This window comes from Callithrix jacchus, chromosome 19 (genome assembly GCF_049354715.1).
Source record: "Callithrix jacchus isolate 240 chromosome 19, calJac240_pri, whole genome shotgun sequence".
NCBI lineage: Eukaryota > Metazoa > Chordata > Mammalia > Primates > Cebidae > Callithrix > Callithrix jacchus.
The window spans coordinates 8,884,871-8,900,855 of record NC_133520.1 but is presented as its reverse complement, the minus strand read 5'-3'; the positions used below and the strand labels follow the sequence as shown (position 1 = coordinate 8,900,855).

General features: G+C 38.6%; 1 protein-coding gene across 8 annotated transcripts in view; it reads right to left on the bottom strand.

Moving 5' to 3' along the window:
• The window catches only part of EPRS1 (glutamyl-prolyl-tRNA synthetase 1), an 84,066-nt gene that overhangs the window by 55,397 nt on the left and 12,684 nt on the right, over positions 1-15,985 (bottom strand). For 4 of the 8 annotated variants that reach the window (XM_035280821.2, XM_035280822.2, XM_035280823.3 and 1 more), the window contains 8 exons: positions 14,587-14,743; positions 13,512-13,651; positions 11,508-11,602; positions 6,224-6,350; positions 5,352-5,544; positions 3,773-3,944; positions 1,198-1,431; positions 249-333 (listed from right to left, as the gene is read on the bottom strand). In XM_035280821.2, coding sequence (XP_035136712.1) covers positions 249-333; positions 1,198-1,431; positions 3,773-3,944; positions 5,352-5,544; positions 6,224-6,350; positions 11,508-11,602; positions 13,512-13,651; positions 14,587-14,743 — 1,203 coding nt within the window. The remainder of the gene's footprint in view (positions 1-248; positions 334-1,197; positions 1,432-3,772; positions 3,945-5,351; positions 5,545-6,223; positions 6,351-11,507; positions 11,603-13,511; positions 13,652-14,586; positions 14,744-15,985) is intronic. The other 4 variants (XM_078356528.1, XM_078356530.1, XM_078356529.1 and 1 more) reach the window with 1 other exon arrangement.

The window sequence follows — 15,985 nt, the reverse complement described above, 5'->3', positions numbered from 1 at the left end:
ATAAATACTTCAGCTGCCTTTGTCCAAACTTAGCTTAGGAGTTTAGGACATTTCAATTTTTCACTATTATAAACAGTGATAAACATACTCCTTTGTTATAAAAATAAAAAATAAAAAAAGGTCTGCCCTTGGATCATGAGGCACAAACAAGGAAGAGAAAGAACAATAGCGATATTAAAGACTAAAGGGACAGTAACAGAGGTACCTGAAATTTCAAACAGAGAAGCTGGAAAAGAAACCTGACGCACCTGAGCAGCAATAAACTGTTTGAGTCCTTCAACTGTCATCCCTCTTCTCAGGACACCACGAACGGTAGGAAATCTTGGGTCATCCCTGGAAATATGTAAATTTTAAGTACCAAGGAAATATTTTAATGTGTAGATGTGGTGAGAAGATACTTAATCAATAATAAATTCTATTCAGCTTATTAAACATTTGGCTGAGAGCTGGTTATACTAACTAGGCGGATGGTAATACCAGTGAGCCCAAGTTCAAGGAACAGGATAACTGCTGACTTGTTATACACTACAGTAAAATAAATGTACTACTGGAAACAGTAGAAGCACATAATGGTGACTTCAAATATGGAAATCCCGTGCATTAATACATTTTTATTTAACATTTTCAAGGTCCCTATTCCATATAGGACCACAAGAATCAGAAAAAAGATGGTATCTTGTCATTCATGTATGAATATACTTTATAAAGACGTTTGTAATAAAACAACAATATATTTAAGAAATTAATATTCTGCAGGCATTTGCAAACCTCACTAAGTATGCAGTAATACCCTTTTAATGGAGCTCAAGATAAACTTTTACATCTTCCCTTTGACTTAGGGGTATTTTTACCTTCTTGGGACCTAGCTGAAAAGCATAGAGCAGAGATCAGTAACCAAATATACCAAGGAACAGAAAGCCATAACCATTTTCCTATTAAATGCTACGACTTGCAGAAGATGTGCCCTCATGTATGTCTTTCAATCCATGATCTCTAATGGGCACTCCATATTTGTGGCATTAAAACAAGAAAGGAGAACCCTAATGTACTGGTTGAGATGAAGATAAGAACCAGGAATTCTATAGGCCTACCCATATCCCCTCCTCCCAATCACCTTCCCTATCTCTCAAGCAGTTTAAAAATCACTTATCTACTATGTCAGTACTTCTTGTCAATTGTAAGCAACATTAAACATACCATCCATCTACTAGTCCTTCATTGACAAACCATGTGAGTTTTCTTTTGGACAGCACTGTGTTGTTCAGATTTAGCCGACTATATTCCCAAATATATGGTTTTCTTATGCCCACAGCTTCAATAATCCAGTAAAACTGCTCGTCCCTGTCATGGTATTCTGTTGTTCTCAGGGCATGCGTAACACCTTCGATGCTGTCAACTATGGGGCAGGCAAAATCATACGTTGGATAAACACTAGAAAAAGAGAAAATTAAGAAAACCATAAAACATTTTATCCTTTCCTCTTAGACTGGGCATTATAAATGACAATACTAGTTTAAAATATAAACCAATTTTTTTAATAATTTTTTACAAGTTAAGAGATTCTTAAAATACCAAAAGGTTTTATGACTTATAATACTCAAAGTATATCAAAACATTAGCAGCCTCTGAGAATGATGAGTCAGGTATCAACTCATCATTAAAACAAAAAAAGCAAATTTGCAATTTAATAAAAAAATTAGGTACTGGCTTGACAAATTCTATAATCATATTTCTGTAATGACCAATGTACAGCATAGTAGGAAGCAACGAACAATACATTACATAATTTTAAGGAAATTTAGCTTTTGAACATCTTTTTGAGATGGAGTCTCCACCTGTCTTTAGTGATACCTAACTCAAGTAAATCCTGCAAAGTCTTAAAAAATCTGTAGTCAAATGTACTCAAAAACAGTGCTTCATTCACCATGTTAAAAAACAACAACAGGGCCGGGCGCGGTGGCTCACGCCTGTAATCCCAGCACTTTGGGAGGCTGAGGTGGGTGGATCCCGAGGTCAACTGATCGAGACCATCTTGGTCAACATGGTGAAACCCCGTCTCTACTAAAATACAAAAAATTAGCTGGGCATGGTGGCGTGTGCCTGTAATCCCAGCTACTCAGGAGGCTGAGGCAGGAGAATTGCCTGAACCCAGGAGGCGGAGGTTGCGGTGAGCCGAGATCGCGCCATTGCACTCCAGCCTGGGTAACAACAAAGGACTAGAAAATCACTAGGTTAATAAAATTTTAATGAAGTAGTCTTAGAAACAATTTCTGACTAAGATAATGCACGCAATTAACATGTAGTATCAATTTGAATTAAAATATACATATATTAGTGCATTATGCTTTTTTGTTGTTGGTTTTTGGAGACAGTCTCGCTCTTTCACCCATGCCAGAGTGCAGTGGTGCGATCTCAGCTCAGTGCAACCTCCACCTCCTGGGTTCAAGTGATTCTCAGCCTCCTAAGCAGATGGAATTACAAGCATGTGCCACTATGCCTGGCTAACTTTGTTATTTTTTTTAAGAGATGGGGTTTCACCATGTTGGCCAGGCTGGTCTCAAACTCCTGGCCTCAAGTGATCCACCCAGGCCTCCTAAAGTGCTGGTATTACAGGCGTGAGCCACTGCACCCAGCCAATGCTATCCTTTTTGTTTGTCTAGAGACAGAGTCTCACTCTCTTATTCAGGCTGCAGTGAAGTGACATGATCACAACTCCCTATAACCTTGAACTCCTGGGCTCGAGCAATCCTTCTGCCTCAGTCTTCCAAGTAGCTAGAACTACTGAAGCATGCCACGATACCTGGCTAATATTTTTAATTTTATTTATTTTTTTGGTAGAGACAGGTTCTTGCTATGTTTCCCAGGCTGGTTTCAAACTCCTAGCCTCAAGAGATCTTTCTGCCTCAGCCTTCCAAAGTGTTGCAATCACAGACATGAGCCACTGTGTCCAGCCGTCATACATTTTAAGACACAACTTACGATGCTACTGCATTATACTTTGCAATTATTTGATAATGAAGATGTGTATCCAAAGTCAATTTTCCAAATGTATTTAAAGGATCTGCTTAGTAAAACAAGGAGTAATCCTAGTAAAAATGATAATCACACTACTCACACATGTTTGTCTATATATGGACGTATCAGGACCCATGAGTTTAAAGTAAGTCCCATCAGCTAACCAAGTAATCATTTACATTTACCAATCTCTTCAGAAGTCTTAATTCAGCATTTGTGTGTAGTAGGCTTCTTCAAAGTATTAATAAATATATATTATGATTTATTTTATAAAGTAGAGTTTTTTTGGAAAAGGTCCGTTTAAAACAAAGATCTGATAACCTACAAATCCACACAGAAAACTAACCTAAACACGTTCCTTTCCTGTATTGTTCGTATTTCCGGATGTTTTCAATATTATGACTTTTGGGACTCAATCTGTGCAAAGTAGACTCAAAGTTTATTACAGGAAGAGAAGTACCTTCACCTAAAGATATACATCACAGTATACCTAATCAATACAAAAAAAGCAACTCTAGGCAGACTCAGGACTTTCATAGACGGAAGTGATCTTGGAAATAAAGTAGTACAACCTTAACTGACAGGAGATCAAACAGGCCTGAAAGGCTACATGCCTCTATAGAAGTCCACCAGCCAGTTAACCCATGCATGAACAAAAGGCCAGGTTTCTTGACTATTTTGCATCTATTCCGTGTTTAGAGAAGATCAAAACAAAAGCACAGAAGGCTACCTAGCATATTGAAGGAGATATATTTACTTGAATTTATTTCCAGTTCTTGGATGTGGTTGAATTTTGCAGCGATAAAGGGTTGGATCTCTCATGCATCCGTTGTTACTACTCATGTCAATTTTTGCTCGCAAACAACAGGACTGACCAAACTGGCTCCCTTTTTTCATTTCTTCCCACATTTGTAGATTCTTCTCAATAGCTATAAAGTGATAATTATATTAGTTTATTAATCTGGTTTATTCTAATAGTGGTATAATTTGACATAAATTTTCATGTTGTTGTCTTATAAACAACCTGTGTTAGTTTAAAAACACTCTAATAGTTCCAGTATCCAGCACCAAGAGCAAATCCATCATTTTTTAATGAAAGAAGTTTCACAATACATTTAGGAAGTACAAATATGTTTTAGAAAAGGTGACATCAATACATTCCACTCATGTAGTTTCAATTAAGCAGAAGAAAAAGTACAAAGCCTAAAGGCTCTGCTCACCTAGTGTTTTCCTTCCCATCATGGCACAACCGGCCAGCCCCTTCTCTTCTCGTCTCCCTCAAATTTAACATTTTGCCTTTAAAACAGAAGCAATCTCTTCTTCAGCTACCTCATGCCTAGGGGACAGAATGATTTGGTCCAGCCCTAAGGTCCCACAGGCATTGGCACTACAGTCCCTGCCTATCTGAAGAACACAGTTCAGGCTGAGAGTCTGAGCTCCTGGGCTCCCTGAAAGCCCCTTCATCATCCCAATGAGAAGCAGGATACTCTGGGATCCATGAAAATAAGAGGTGATAGAAAACAGACCATGATACAAGAAAAAAAAAGAATACTAGAAAATAAGGACTCTGTATTTCAAGTGGCTATGGTTTTACCTACATCAGAATATCTAGCAAAAAACCTGCCCCACATGGATAGGAACTGTTTAACAATAAATTTCTGTGGAAGCTACTAAAAATATAAGACACTTGCCCTCAAAGCATCAAGGTAAGTCTAAAAGTCCATTTGTTTGCATCTTTGAAAATGTAGAAAAACTTTTCAAAAGAAAAAAGACTCATTATAACTATTTCAATTTACCAGTACTTCCCAAATGTCACACTCAAGATTTAAATACAGTGTGGATCTGGTAACATAATTACAGAATGAAAATAGCCCAATCCAGAAGTTCGGGAGAGAAGTCATGAATAAGAAAGCTACGCTCTTTAGTCAAGTGATATTTCAGAGACATAGGTTAGTAATGAGCTTATATATTATATTCACATTTACCCACATGCCAAAAGGAAGACTTGGGTGACAACATTATCATCAAAAATTGTATTATAGAAAGGCTAAGTATTTAAAGAAAGAAAACTGTAAAATGTTCCAGAAGGAATCCTTCAAACTGAATACAATGTAAAAAACTACACGTAAGTGAGACACTAAGGGCATATTCATATGCAGTTGTGATGTTAAAATTATGAAAACTTAAAGATGATAAAGAAAAAAGATTTCTAAGACAAATGAGTCATATACCCAAATGTGTTTAAACTAGCAGCTTTCATAAAAAAGAAATCACACTCTACTCAAAAGAAACAGAATATAAGAATATCAATTAAAACATAAAACAATGTGCCTTACGGTTTTTTCTATGTTTGGATTCTATCCTCTGCTCACGTTCCGCTTTCATCTGTTCAGCAGGAGTATCATCCACATAAGCCTTCCCTTCTTGAATTAGCTTCTCTGCATATTTCATTATAGTTTCAAAATGATCGGAAGTATAAGTAAATTGATCTGGTTTGATATGCAACATTGCAACATCTTCCAAGATAACCTGTAATAAGAAACCAAAATAACCACCAGTATATCTTTTGCATTTTTTCATGCATTTTCAACCCTTAATACTGCATTTAGGCAAATGTAATATAGACCATCAGTCTTATTTAGCCTGAAAATGGTTGTGGAAGTTACATGACATTAGATCAAAAAAGAAAAAATAGAGATAGATATGCATTACAGTAGCCTCCAAATTTCCATCTGAGAAAGCTGATCTCACGATGGAGTTTTATATTTACTTTGGAAAAGCTGGTCATTACTGGGAGAACTGACATCATTTGCACTCTCTTTGAATACACTGCCTTACTTCTGAAAAAAGATAAGAGGCTAGGAAACCTTCACATTTTTCAATACCTACTTAAGTGTTTTATTTCATTCACAAACTTAAGATTATAAAACCAAAAAACCTGCCTCCAGTGACCAATTCATTTAATAAATTGGTATTATAGGAAAATATATCATTCAGGTAAATTCTGTAACTTGGGAAAAGAAAAATAAGTTTTTTTGGTATGGGAGCTCGCTATTTTTTGGCTTAAGTTTCAGACATGGAATATACAGATAAGGGGGAAAAAGCAGCTATGAGAACAAAATTTATTTTCATACCATGAAGGTATTAGGTAATCCTATAACTTTAATTAACTTTTCTGACAAAGGGTCATCACTACACTTTTAATTACCTTCTCAAAATCTTCCTTTTCTTTTTCAGGATTTGTGTCATCAAATCTCATGATCAGTTTCCCTTTAAAGTTAACCTGGTAGTGCTGGTTCAGAAGAGCAGCTTTTGCATGCCCAATGTGTAAGTAACTAAAACAAAAACATTTCACAAAGAAACTCATTAACATGTTTTAACTAATTACTTAAACTTAACCTTTCTGAGGAGATGAGAACTAAACAAAAATCCTTCTAATCGGTACCCCAGTCGTATTTTATTTTCTAACAAAAAGTACTGTGATTGAAAATCTAACCCTGACAGGAAGAAAAAAAAAAAAAAAAAGACTATACCATTAGTAAAACAATTATAAGAAACAACTTCATCTGTAAAATCTCACAGAAGGGACAAGGTATTTACAATCATTGCAACCTTAAGGAGAATCTCCTTTTTCTTTTTATCAGGAAGAATGGTCACTTAGAGTAAAGCTGCTTCAAAATTGTTTCCAGTGCTACCTTCCACTGTTTAATAAGACCTACTACTACTGAAAACTGGGTGCCCACCTAATGCCCACTGAAGAGAAGCTCCTCTGAGACTGTCACTGTCACGGCTAAATGAAAGGAGCATATGAGAATTAGGAAGCCACAGAAAAGTCACTTTACTTCTCTAGCCTTCAGTTTTCTCAGATGCCAAAATAAAAGATAATGTTTTAACTTTAATTTTTAAACTTTTATTTTAGGTTCAGGGGTACATGTGAAGGTTATGTAGGTAAGCTCAAGACACGGAGATTAAAAATAAAAGAATTTTAGCTAAATAATCCCAAAGGTCTCATGAGCACCAAACTCAATGAATCAGAAGCTACAAAAACACTGTTCTGCCGTTCCTATCAGCAGCTGACAATTGTAAGGAATAATATAGAGCAGAGGCACTGTTGATAAAATCACATATCGACACCCTCCTCTATCAAGTAGGTGAGTAAAATATGTTATACCACTATGTTGAAATACAGTAGATTGGGCTGGAAACAAGGCATGAAGCAAGAAGTTTAATCAGCTCTCACCAACTTGCATTAGTTTCAAATGATGATGGTAGCAATTACATAGTTTTAAGATAGTTACCTAGTTTCACATGCAGTTTTGATCTCAGTTGACATCAATATGGGAGGAAGGAAAACTACAACCTCTTGAATATACCATTTTTTTTTTAACTTTTTTTTTTTTTTTTTTTTTTTAAGATAGGGTTTCACCATGATGGCCAGGCTGGTCTTGAACTCCTGACCTCAGGTGATCCACCCACCTCGGCCTCCCAAAGTGCTAGGATTACAGGTGTGAACCACCCAGCCTGGCTATTTATACCGTTTTAAAATCAATCAATTCTTAAAAAGTCATTAGCATCCCAGATCAATGATTCAACTTTAAGAACCGTTTATACGCAAAGGCTAATGCAAAGATGTACAATGCAACACATTAAGGGCTATTCAAAACTTTCTGCATATAATAAAGGGCTGTACATGATATCCCAGATGAGATCTTAGACCAGAAAGGGGACACTACGGAAAAACTAACAAAATCCCAAAAAAGCATGGAGTTTAATTAATAATATGTCAGCCAGGGGCAGTGGATCAAGCCTGTAATCCCACCATTTTGGGAGGCCGAGGTGGACAGATCACCTAAGGTCAGGAGTTCAAGGCCATCCGGCCTGATCACCATGATGACACCCATCTCTACTAAAATCACAAAAATTAGCCAGGCGTGGTGGTGCATGCCTGTAATCCCACCCACTTGGAAGGCTGAGGCAGGGAATCATTTGAACCCGGGAGGCGGAGGTTGCAGTGAGCCGAGATTGTGCCATTGCACTCCAGCCTGGGCAACAAGAGCGAAACTCCATCTTTAAAAATAAAATAGTAAGAATATAGTAATATTGGTTCATTAGTTGTGACAAAAGAACCACAGTAATGTAAGATGTTAATGTTAGGAAAAACTGAGTGTAGAGTACATGGGAACTTTCTGTACTATTTTTGTAACTTAGTGAAATCTAAAACTAAGTTAAAAATGTATTAACAATAAAATTAAATGGAAGGCCATAAGTTCCCGGGAAGAAAAATACTGTGGTTTAGTTTTAACTGAGGGCACTGCACCCAATAACATGCTATAACCATTGTCAAGAAAACACTAACTAAATCACTACCTATTATTTTACAGTTAATGTGCTTGGCTTTAAAATACAGAAGTTAATTTAAGAAGGGTGATGAGATCAAAACATGATTTCAAAAATGTTATTTCTAAATCCAAAATAAAACGTGCAGGTCTAACAATTCCAAATCTCAAGAAAGCTAAGAGGACTATAAAATCATCAGTTAAAGAGTCAATCTAGGGCCAGGTGCAGTAGCTCACGCCTGTAATCCCAGCACTTTGGGAGGCAGAGGCGGGTGGATCATGAGGTCAAGAGATCGAGATCATCCTGGTCAACATGGTGAAACCCCGTCTCTACAAAAAAAAAATACAAAAAATTAGCTGGGCACAGTGGCGCGTGCCTGTAATCCCAGCTACTCAGGAGGCTGAGGCAGGAGAATTGCCTGAACCCAGGAGGCGGAGGTTGCGGTGAGCCAAGATCGCGCCATTGCACTCCAGCCTGGGTAACAAGAGCGAAACTCCATCTCAAAAAAAAAAAAAAGAATCAATCTGTATCAGAATAGCAAAAAAAAAAAAGATCATGCTGCATGAGTTAGCACTGATGCTGAACTGGGCTTCTGCCACATGTATGAGATACATGTAATATAATTCTTTTTTTTTTTTTTTTTTTTTTAATCCAGACCAGGATGGTCTCGATCTCTTGACCTTGTGATCCACCCGCCTCGGCCTCCCAATGTGCTGGTATTACAGGCGTGAGCCACCGCACCCGGCCATGTAGTATAATTTTTAATTAAATGAACTCTAGAGCCACATGCTATAGGTTTGAGTGTGGCAAGTTACTAAAACATTGTATGAATCTGTTTCCGAAACCATTTGTAAAACAGAAATAACAACAAAGAACAACAGTGCCTTCTTTCGAAGGCTGCTGGTATTGAATAAGTTAATGTAAGTAAAGCACGTGGTAGCACTTGTACATAATAGGTACTACATATACGTTAGCTAAGAATCAAAACAAAAGGCAAAGCCAAGCCTTCTGGCCTTTCATTTAAGACAAAGAAAAGGAAAAAAAGAAAAAATAGTAATCAAAGAAAAACTCTTCAACAATATAAGAAGAGATGATCAGCTGGGTGCAGTGGCTCACACCTGTAATCCCAGCACTCTGGGAGGCCAAGGTGGGCAGATCACCTAAGGTCCCAGCCTGACCAACATAAAGAAACCCCATCTCTACTAAAAATACAAAATTAGGCAGGCTTGGTGGTGCATGCCTGTAATCCTGGCTACTCAGGAGGCTGAGACAGGAGAATCACTTGAACCCAGGAGGCAGAGGTTGTGATGAGCTGAGATTGTATCATTGTACTTCAGTCCGGGCAATAAGAGCAAAACTTCGTCTCAAAAAAAAAAAACAAAAAAAAACCGAGATGATCAAAATTATGCGCAATAAGAGAAACTAAATACTGATTCATATTCCAAATCCCAAAACTGTCTCACGAGCACAATGTACAAGTAAATATATTTTATACTGTAAATATACATACATGGGGAACTCACTATTCCAGGAAGTGACAGTGACACAAAATATAAAAAGATTCAAAAAAGACAAATGTTCAAGTGGCACAGCTATACATGGCCACTCCCCAAAAAAGGTGGCTTTTTATAGACAATTAAGGTCAGTATCCAAAAGGATAATCATGACCACTCACACCAAGAACACAGAAGCAGAATACTGGATGGTAGGAACTCAAGATGTCTACAGGTATTAAACCATGTAAGGTAAGTATTATTTATGGCTGAATCCACTTAGTCAATTACCAATCCATCATTTAATGATCAAGTCTGTGAATTTTCCAGTCATCACTTCTGTTTCATCTCCTTCTATCTACCCTTTATTTCACCTCCTAAATCAGCAAACATAGAAAAGCAGAGAGAAAATGTGAAATTCTGGCCAGGCGCAGTGGCTCACGCCTATAATCCCAGCACTTCGTGAGGCCGAGGCGGGTGGATCACGAGGTCAACAGATCAAGACCATCCTGGTCAACGAGGTGAAACCCCGTCTCTACTAAAAATACAAAAATTAGCTGGGCATGGTGGTGCACGCCTGTAGTCCCAGCTACTCAGGAGGCTGAGGCAGGAGAATTGCTTGAACCCAGAAGGCGGAGGTTGCGGTGAGCCCAGATCGTGCCATTGCACTCCAGTCTGGGTAACAACAGCAAAACTCCGTCTCAAAAAAAAAAAAAAAAAAAAGTGAAATTCTAAAAGTAATTTTACTGTTAATTACACATATGAAATAGTTTGTGAAGAACTATTAAATACATAGCTAAAAGAAAATTGTTTCTGTATCTTCCAGTTTCCACTGTGTACTACAGAAGGGTGAGAACTTCGTTATGGCAATAGAATACAAATTTGGAAAAAATAATCACCTCTTTACAAAATATAGCAGATCACTTTCCTAATGGTTTATTTTCTAAGTGAGACTAACTGCTTTAATAAGACGTATTTTTTTACAGTAATATAATTGGGAGGACACTATTATAAAGCTTGTCCAGTGTGTTTCAAACAGGATGACAGGTGTGCAAAGACAAAGACCCCCTCGGTCTTGGGGAATGGTGGACAAGGCCTGAAGCAGCCCCAGCCAGGTGACCACCACACAGAAGTCCTTTTCCCTAATAAGCTATTCAAATACTACTTTCCATAGGTGCCAAGAGATAAAGGGGTTGGGAAACCCAATGGAAAGACAGGAATAGAAACAGCCTTTTCAGGACTCCCCTTCATTTATTTGGAGGAAATAAATAAAAACAATGCTATTATAACTTCAGCTGCTAATTAAAAGGACTGTTCAGGGTACAAACACAAATATAATTAAACAAAAGCCCAAAAGTCTAAAAATACAAATGAAATTTAAGGTTTTTTATTTATGGATATTTTGTTAATTACATTTAAAGTTCTGTCAGGATAAAATTAAAATGTCTTTTATTATGTTCACAAACTAAAACTACAAATTAAATCAACATTAACTATTAGTAATGGAAAAAACTATTAAGATGTTTAGAATTTTAACTCCCACAATTAAAATCGTATGTTCTTCTATATCATTAACCTATTAATACTTTAGGTATTTAATCACTGTTTTAAAGCTTTCCCACTAAATATATTCTATTATAAATGTGAGTTACATTTTCTTACCCACTAGCCTCTGGAGGAAATCTGACAGTAACCTTTCCCATCTCCGCACCTGGAAGCTCAACAAATTTCCCAACATCTTGCTTTTTCTCAGGTGCCTGAAAAACACAATCACCATCACAACAAAAAAGTCATATGGTTAAATGTCTAAGAACACACTCATTCAACAAATGTGCAAGGCACCACACTGCTTATGAAAAACATGACGACCAGATCATCATCCCTGCACTTGACGATGCAAAATCTGGTTAAGAATATAAATAAAACCAAATACCAGTAATAGTGATATGTTCAGGGTGCTGTTCGAGCACTCAGGTGAATCAATCAGCAATATCGAGGCATAGAAGGAAAAGCTTAAAAGGAGTTAAGAACCAAGATGGGCCTCAAAGAATAAGTAGAAATGTATCATATGGAGAGTATATGGGAAGCTGGACACAGTGGCTCAGGCCCGTAATCCCAGCACTTTGGGAGGCTAAGGAGGGCAGATCACCTGAGGTCAGGAGTTCAAGGCCACCCTGGGCAACACAGTGAAACCCCATCTCTACTAAAAATACAAAACTTAGCCAGGCATGGAGGTGTGTGCCTGTAATCCCAGCTACTCAGGAGGCTGAGGCAAGAGAATCACTTGAACCTGGGAGGTGGAGATTGCAGTGAGCCAAGATCATGCCACTACACTCCAGCCTGGGTAACAAGAACAAAAGTCCATCTCAAAGAGTATATGGGGTATTCATTCTAAGTAAATAAATAACAGTAAGGCACAAAGGCAAGAGAAAGTACTTCAATGTCCATGAAAAACAAGGGATGCATATTGGGTGGGTGGGCAAGAAAACTGAAATAGATTAGGTCAAAAACACAGAGGCCTTTTTTTTTTGAGACAGAGTTTCGCTCTTGTTACCCAGGCTGGAGTGCAATGGTGCGATCTCGGCTCACTACAACCTCCGCCTCCTGGGTTCAGGCAATTCTATTGCCTCAGCCTCCTGAGTAGCTGGGATTACAGGCACACGCCACCATGCCCAGCTAATTTTTTGTATTTTGAGTAGAGACGGGGTTTCACCATGTTGACCAGGATGGTCTCGACCTGTTGACCTCGTGATCCACCCACCTCGGCCTCCCAAAGTGCTGGGATTACAGGCGTGAGCCACCGCGCCCGGCCAACACAGAGGACTTTTTAAGCTTGGCTTTTAAGTTTCAGGCAATGGGGAGTCAGTCCTCAGGGGTAAGCAATAGGACCATGGATTTGTGTTTTCTAAAGTGATACCCTGAACTAAAGAAAGGAGACAAAAAAAAGTTCAGTTATGAGGTTACCGTATTAAACCAAGCAAGGGATAACTAGGCCTCAACGAAGCGCAACAGCACTGAAGATGGACAGAAAACAAATCTCCACACATGAGAGTAACAAGACTGGTTGAGTAAATGTGAAAAACAATGAAAGATGAATAAAGATTTGTAGTCAAAACAACCGAGTGGACTGTGCTATCTTTATTCAAGTAGACAGTAGTTTTCCAATTTTACATTAGAAAACCTTCATTAAATCAAAAACTTTACTACACATTCCTAAAGTGTGAAACAGATCAAAGTAGGGCACCTCCGGCTGAGAAAAAGACCTTTTCTACTGTATACTATGTCACATTCTCCTACAGAATCAATGAAAAAATGCTGCAGAATCCCCAGACTCCATACTCAATGGTTCAAAAACCAGGAGACTCAGAAGGAAGAAAAGACTGTAAAGGTATAAAATTATGAGGTTTTATTTATATGGAGTTTGAATTGTGTAAGGGTTATACACTGGCTGATCAAAATCTTTAGCTATATAAAAATTAGGGCTTTATGTAGCTGAACAATTAAAACTCAAACCAAGACGTAAAAAAGTCAGATTCTTACAAGAAGATTTATTAAAAGAAAATAAACTTTATGAGTAGGAATAATTTTCTTTCCAGACCTAGGGCCTCAGACAGAATGAAATGTCATCTTTTTGTTTTTTAAAAAAAGAAAGATACAAAGGCTTACCACTCTAGCTTTGGCTGTTGAAACATCCCACTGGGTACCTACGGACTGGAAGGCCTGCTGGGCTTCAAGAAAGCCAAACCAGCGTTTTACGTGAACTGGAGCTTTGTTCTGTTTCAACTGTTCCTGCCATGCAGCATTTCCTATTAGCAAAGAGAATTTCAAACTATTCAGTAAGTCCGCAGCTTCAAAAGCAAAGTTCCAGCTGTGATTAATTCAAGTAAATGAGATGGCTTAAAGTGGTGCTTATGAAGAAAATGGAATTTTAAATATCTGGGTATACACTGAAATGTTTTCTAATACAGTCAGCTTCCATGCCCACAGGTTCCATAACCATAGATTCAACCAACTGCAAAATATTCAAAGCTGGGGGTGGTGATTGCCTGGGACCAGGGGAGGGTGGATGATTACGAAAGGACCTGAGGAACTTTTGGGGGTGGTGAGTATATTTATTATTTTGATTGTAACCACAGTTCCACGGGGTGTGTGTGTGTGTGTGTGTGTGTGTGTGTGAGAATATTTATCAAATTATACATTTTTAAATAAGTGCGGGTTTCTGTGTATCAATTATACCTCATGAAAGTTGTTTTGAAAAAACTGGCTTTCCAAGTTGGAAAGAGCATATTCTTGTTGCACACTGGTTGTAGAAGAGGGAAGTGACCTCTCAGGAAAACCACAACTCCACATCATCCCACTACCCCGCAGACTCCCAATCACACACTCACTGCGCAATAAAGACTTTTTTCAAGTCAAAGACAAGTGTCTGGAGTAAAATAACGGCTGAAGTAGGAGAGGTGCTGACATATATGGGATGCGGACTTTTTTAACAGGAACAAAATCAGCTCCAAAGGCAAAAAGAAAGCGGACACCAGAAAGAGACAGGGAATTCCTGTAACTGGATAGGAATAAAACAGCCAGGGAGGGGATTCCTCTGTGATAAAGTCCTAAGTTACCGTCTAAATATATATACACACACACACACACATATACACACATGCATACACACAGAAATATGTATGCTTTCTATCCAGCAAATATTAAATGATTAAAACAGCATTTTAAGAACAATTATTGATACCTTTTAGGGTGGCCCAAACACATAAATCTGCTAAGCTCAAGGAGTTTCCAACTAAGTATGTTCTCAGAGACAGGCAATGATTGAGCTCATTGATTGCAGAAGTAAAGGAATTACATGAAGATAATTTTGTAGCACTGAACTCCAACCAGTGATCAATCTGTGAACATAAAAGATAGAAAAAAAATGCACTCCAACATTTCAACTTAAAGAAAGACCATAAAAAAATTCTAGTTCTCGCTGCGAATACTGGTGCCACCTGTTGCTAGTCCGGTCGCTGGCGACAGTGAGGCTTCCGCGCGGGCTGCTGGTGGGCAGCCTCAGAGTGGCCGGGGCTGGAGAGGAGTGCGGCGGGGAGTGTCCCGCGTGGAAGGCGCTGGGCAGCCAGGGAGGGGAGCCCAGTGCCGTGCCACACTCTCCGCCAAGTTGGTTTCACTCTTTTTTCATAGGTTGCCAACTGATGAACTGTGTTTACCTGATAAGGAGTCGTCGCTGCTCGGACAGGCTGATACCAGGAGAGCCTTTTGTTTTATCTCCCGTTTTTCTGCCTGCGTTTTCTCCACATTAGCCACTAAATTTCCAGTACCATCCTGGTGGATGACTTCAGCATTAGATGGTCATATGTATTTTTTGGCTAATAAGTGCATTCAGTTTGGAAGAGACAGCTTTTCATTCATGTCCCACGTAAAGGAATAGGGCCTGTACAGTATGTAAGCTGCTGTGTGGTCACATTTGTTCCTGTGACTTTATTGTTTTCAAAGTTTGGAAGTATACCCTTGTTCTTTGCTACTTTTTTTATGCTTCTTGGAATTTGGGGACTCATGAGAGACTGGAAGTTAGAGTTCTACAAGTGAGAAGACACTATGTGGTTACAGCTGCCACAATCAAGAACCCAAGCCCCAGTCAAGGTTATGAATGAGACTTTGGGTGAGACTGAGAAGGCCCCAGTGGACAGCTGGTCTGGAAGAGTGGCGGTGTGTGGATTTGAGGACCTCTGCAGACCATCAGATCAAAGGAAGAGAGCTGTTTTGGTGTTTTGCTTTTTTGTTTTTAATAGCATTTTGTTTTTTTCTGGAATGTAATTTTCCTATGGCATGTTAACTGGTGCACATCGTGTAACCTGTCTGGTGAGCAATCTACAATTGGGATGAGTTCCAGGTACATGTGTTTGCTGACTTTGGGGTAAACTTCATTATGATAGTCTCTGCCACAAATGCATGTGACCCTTTCAAAGGCCCAGAGTGGCTGAGGAAGGAAAGCTTCAAGCTGGCCATGAGGGTCCCAGTCATTCCAGGCTTAGATGATGACTAGCGTAGGTCATCAGAGCCCAGACTCCACAGGGACTAAAATCAGAGCTCTGCCTTGTGATGATGAAGTTCGTTTGCTTGGAAAAACACATGCT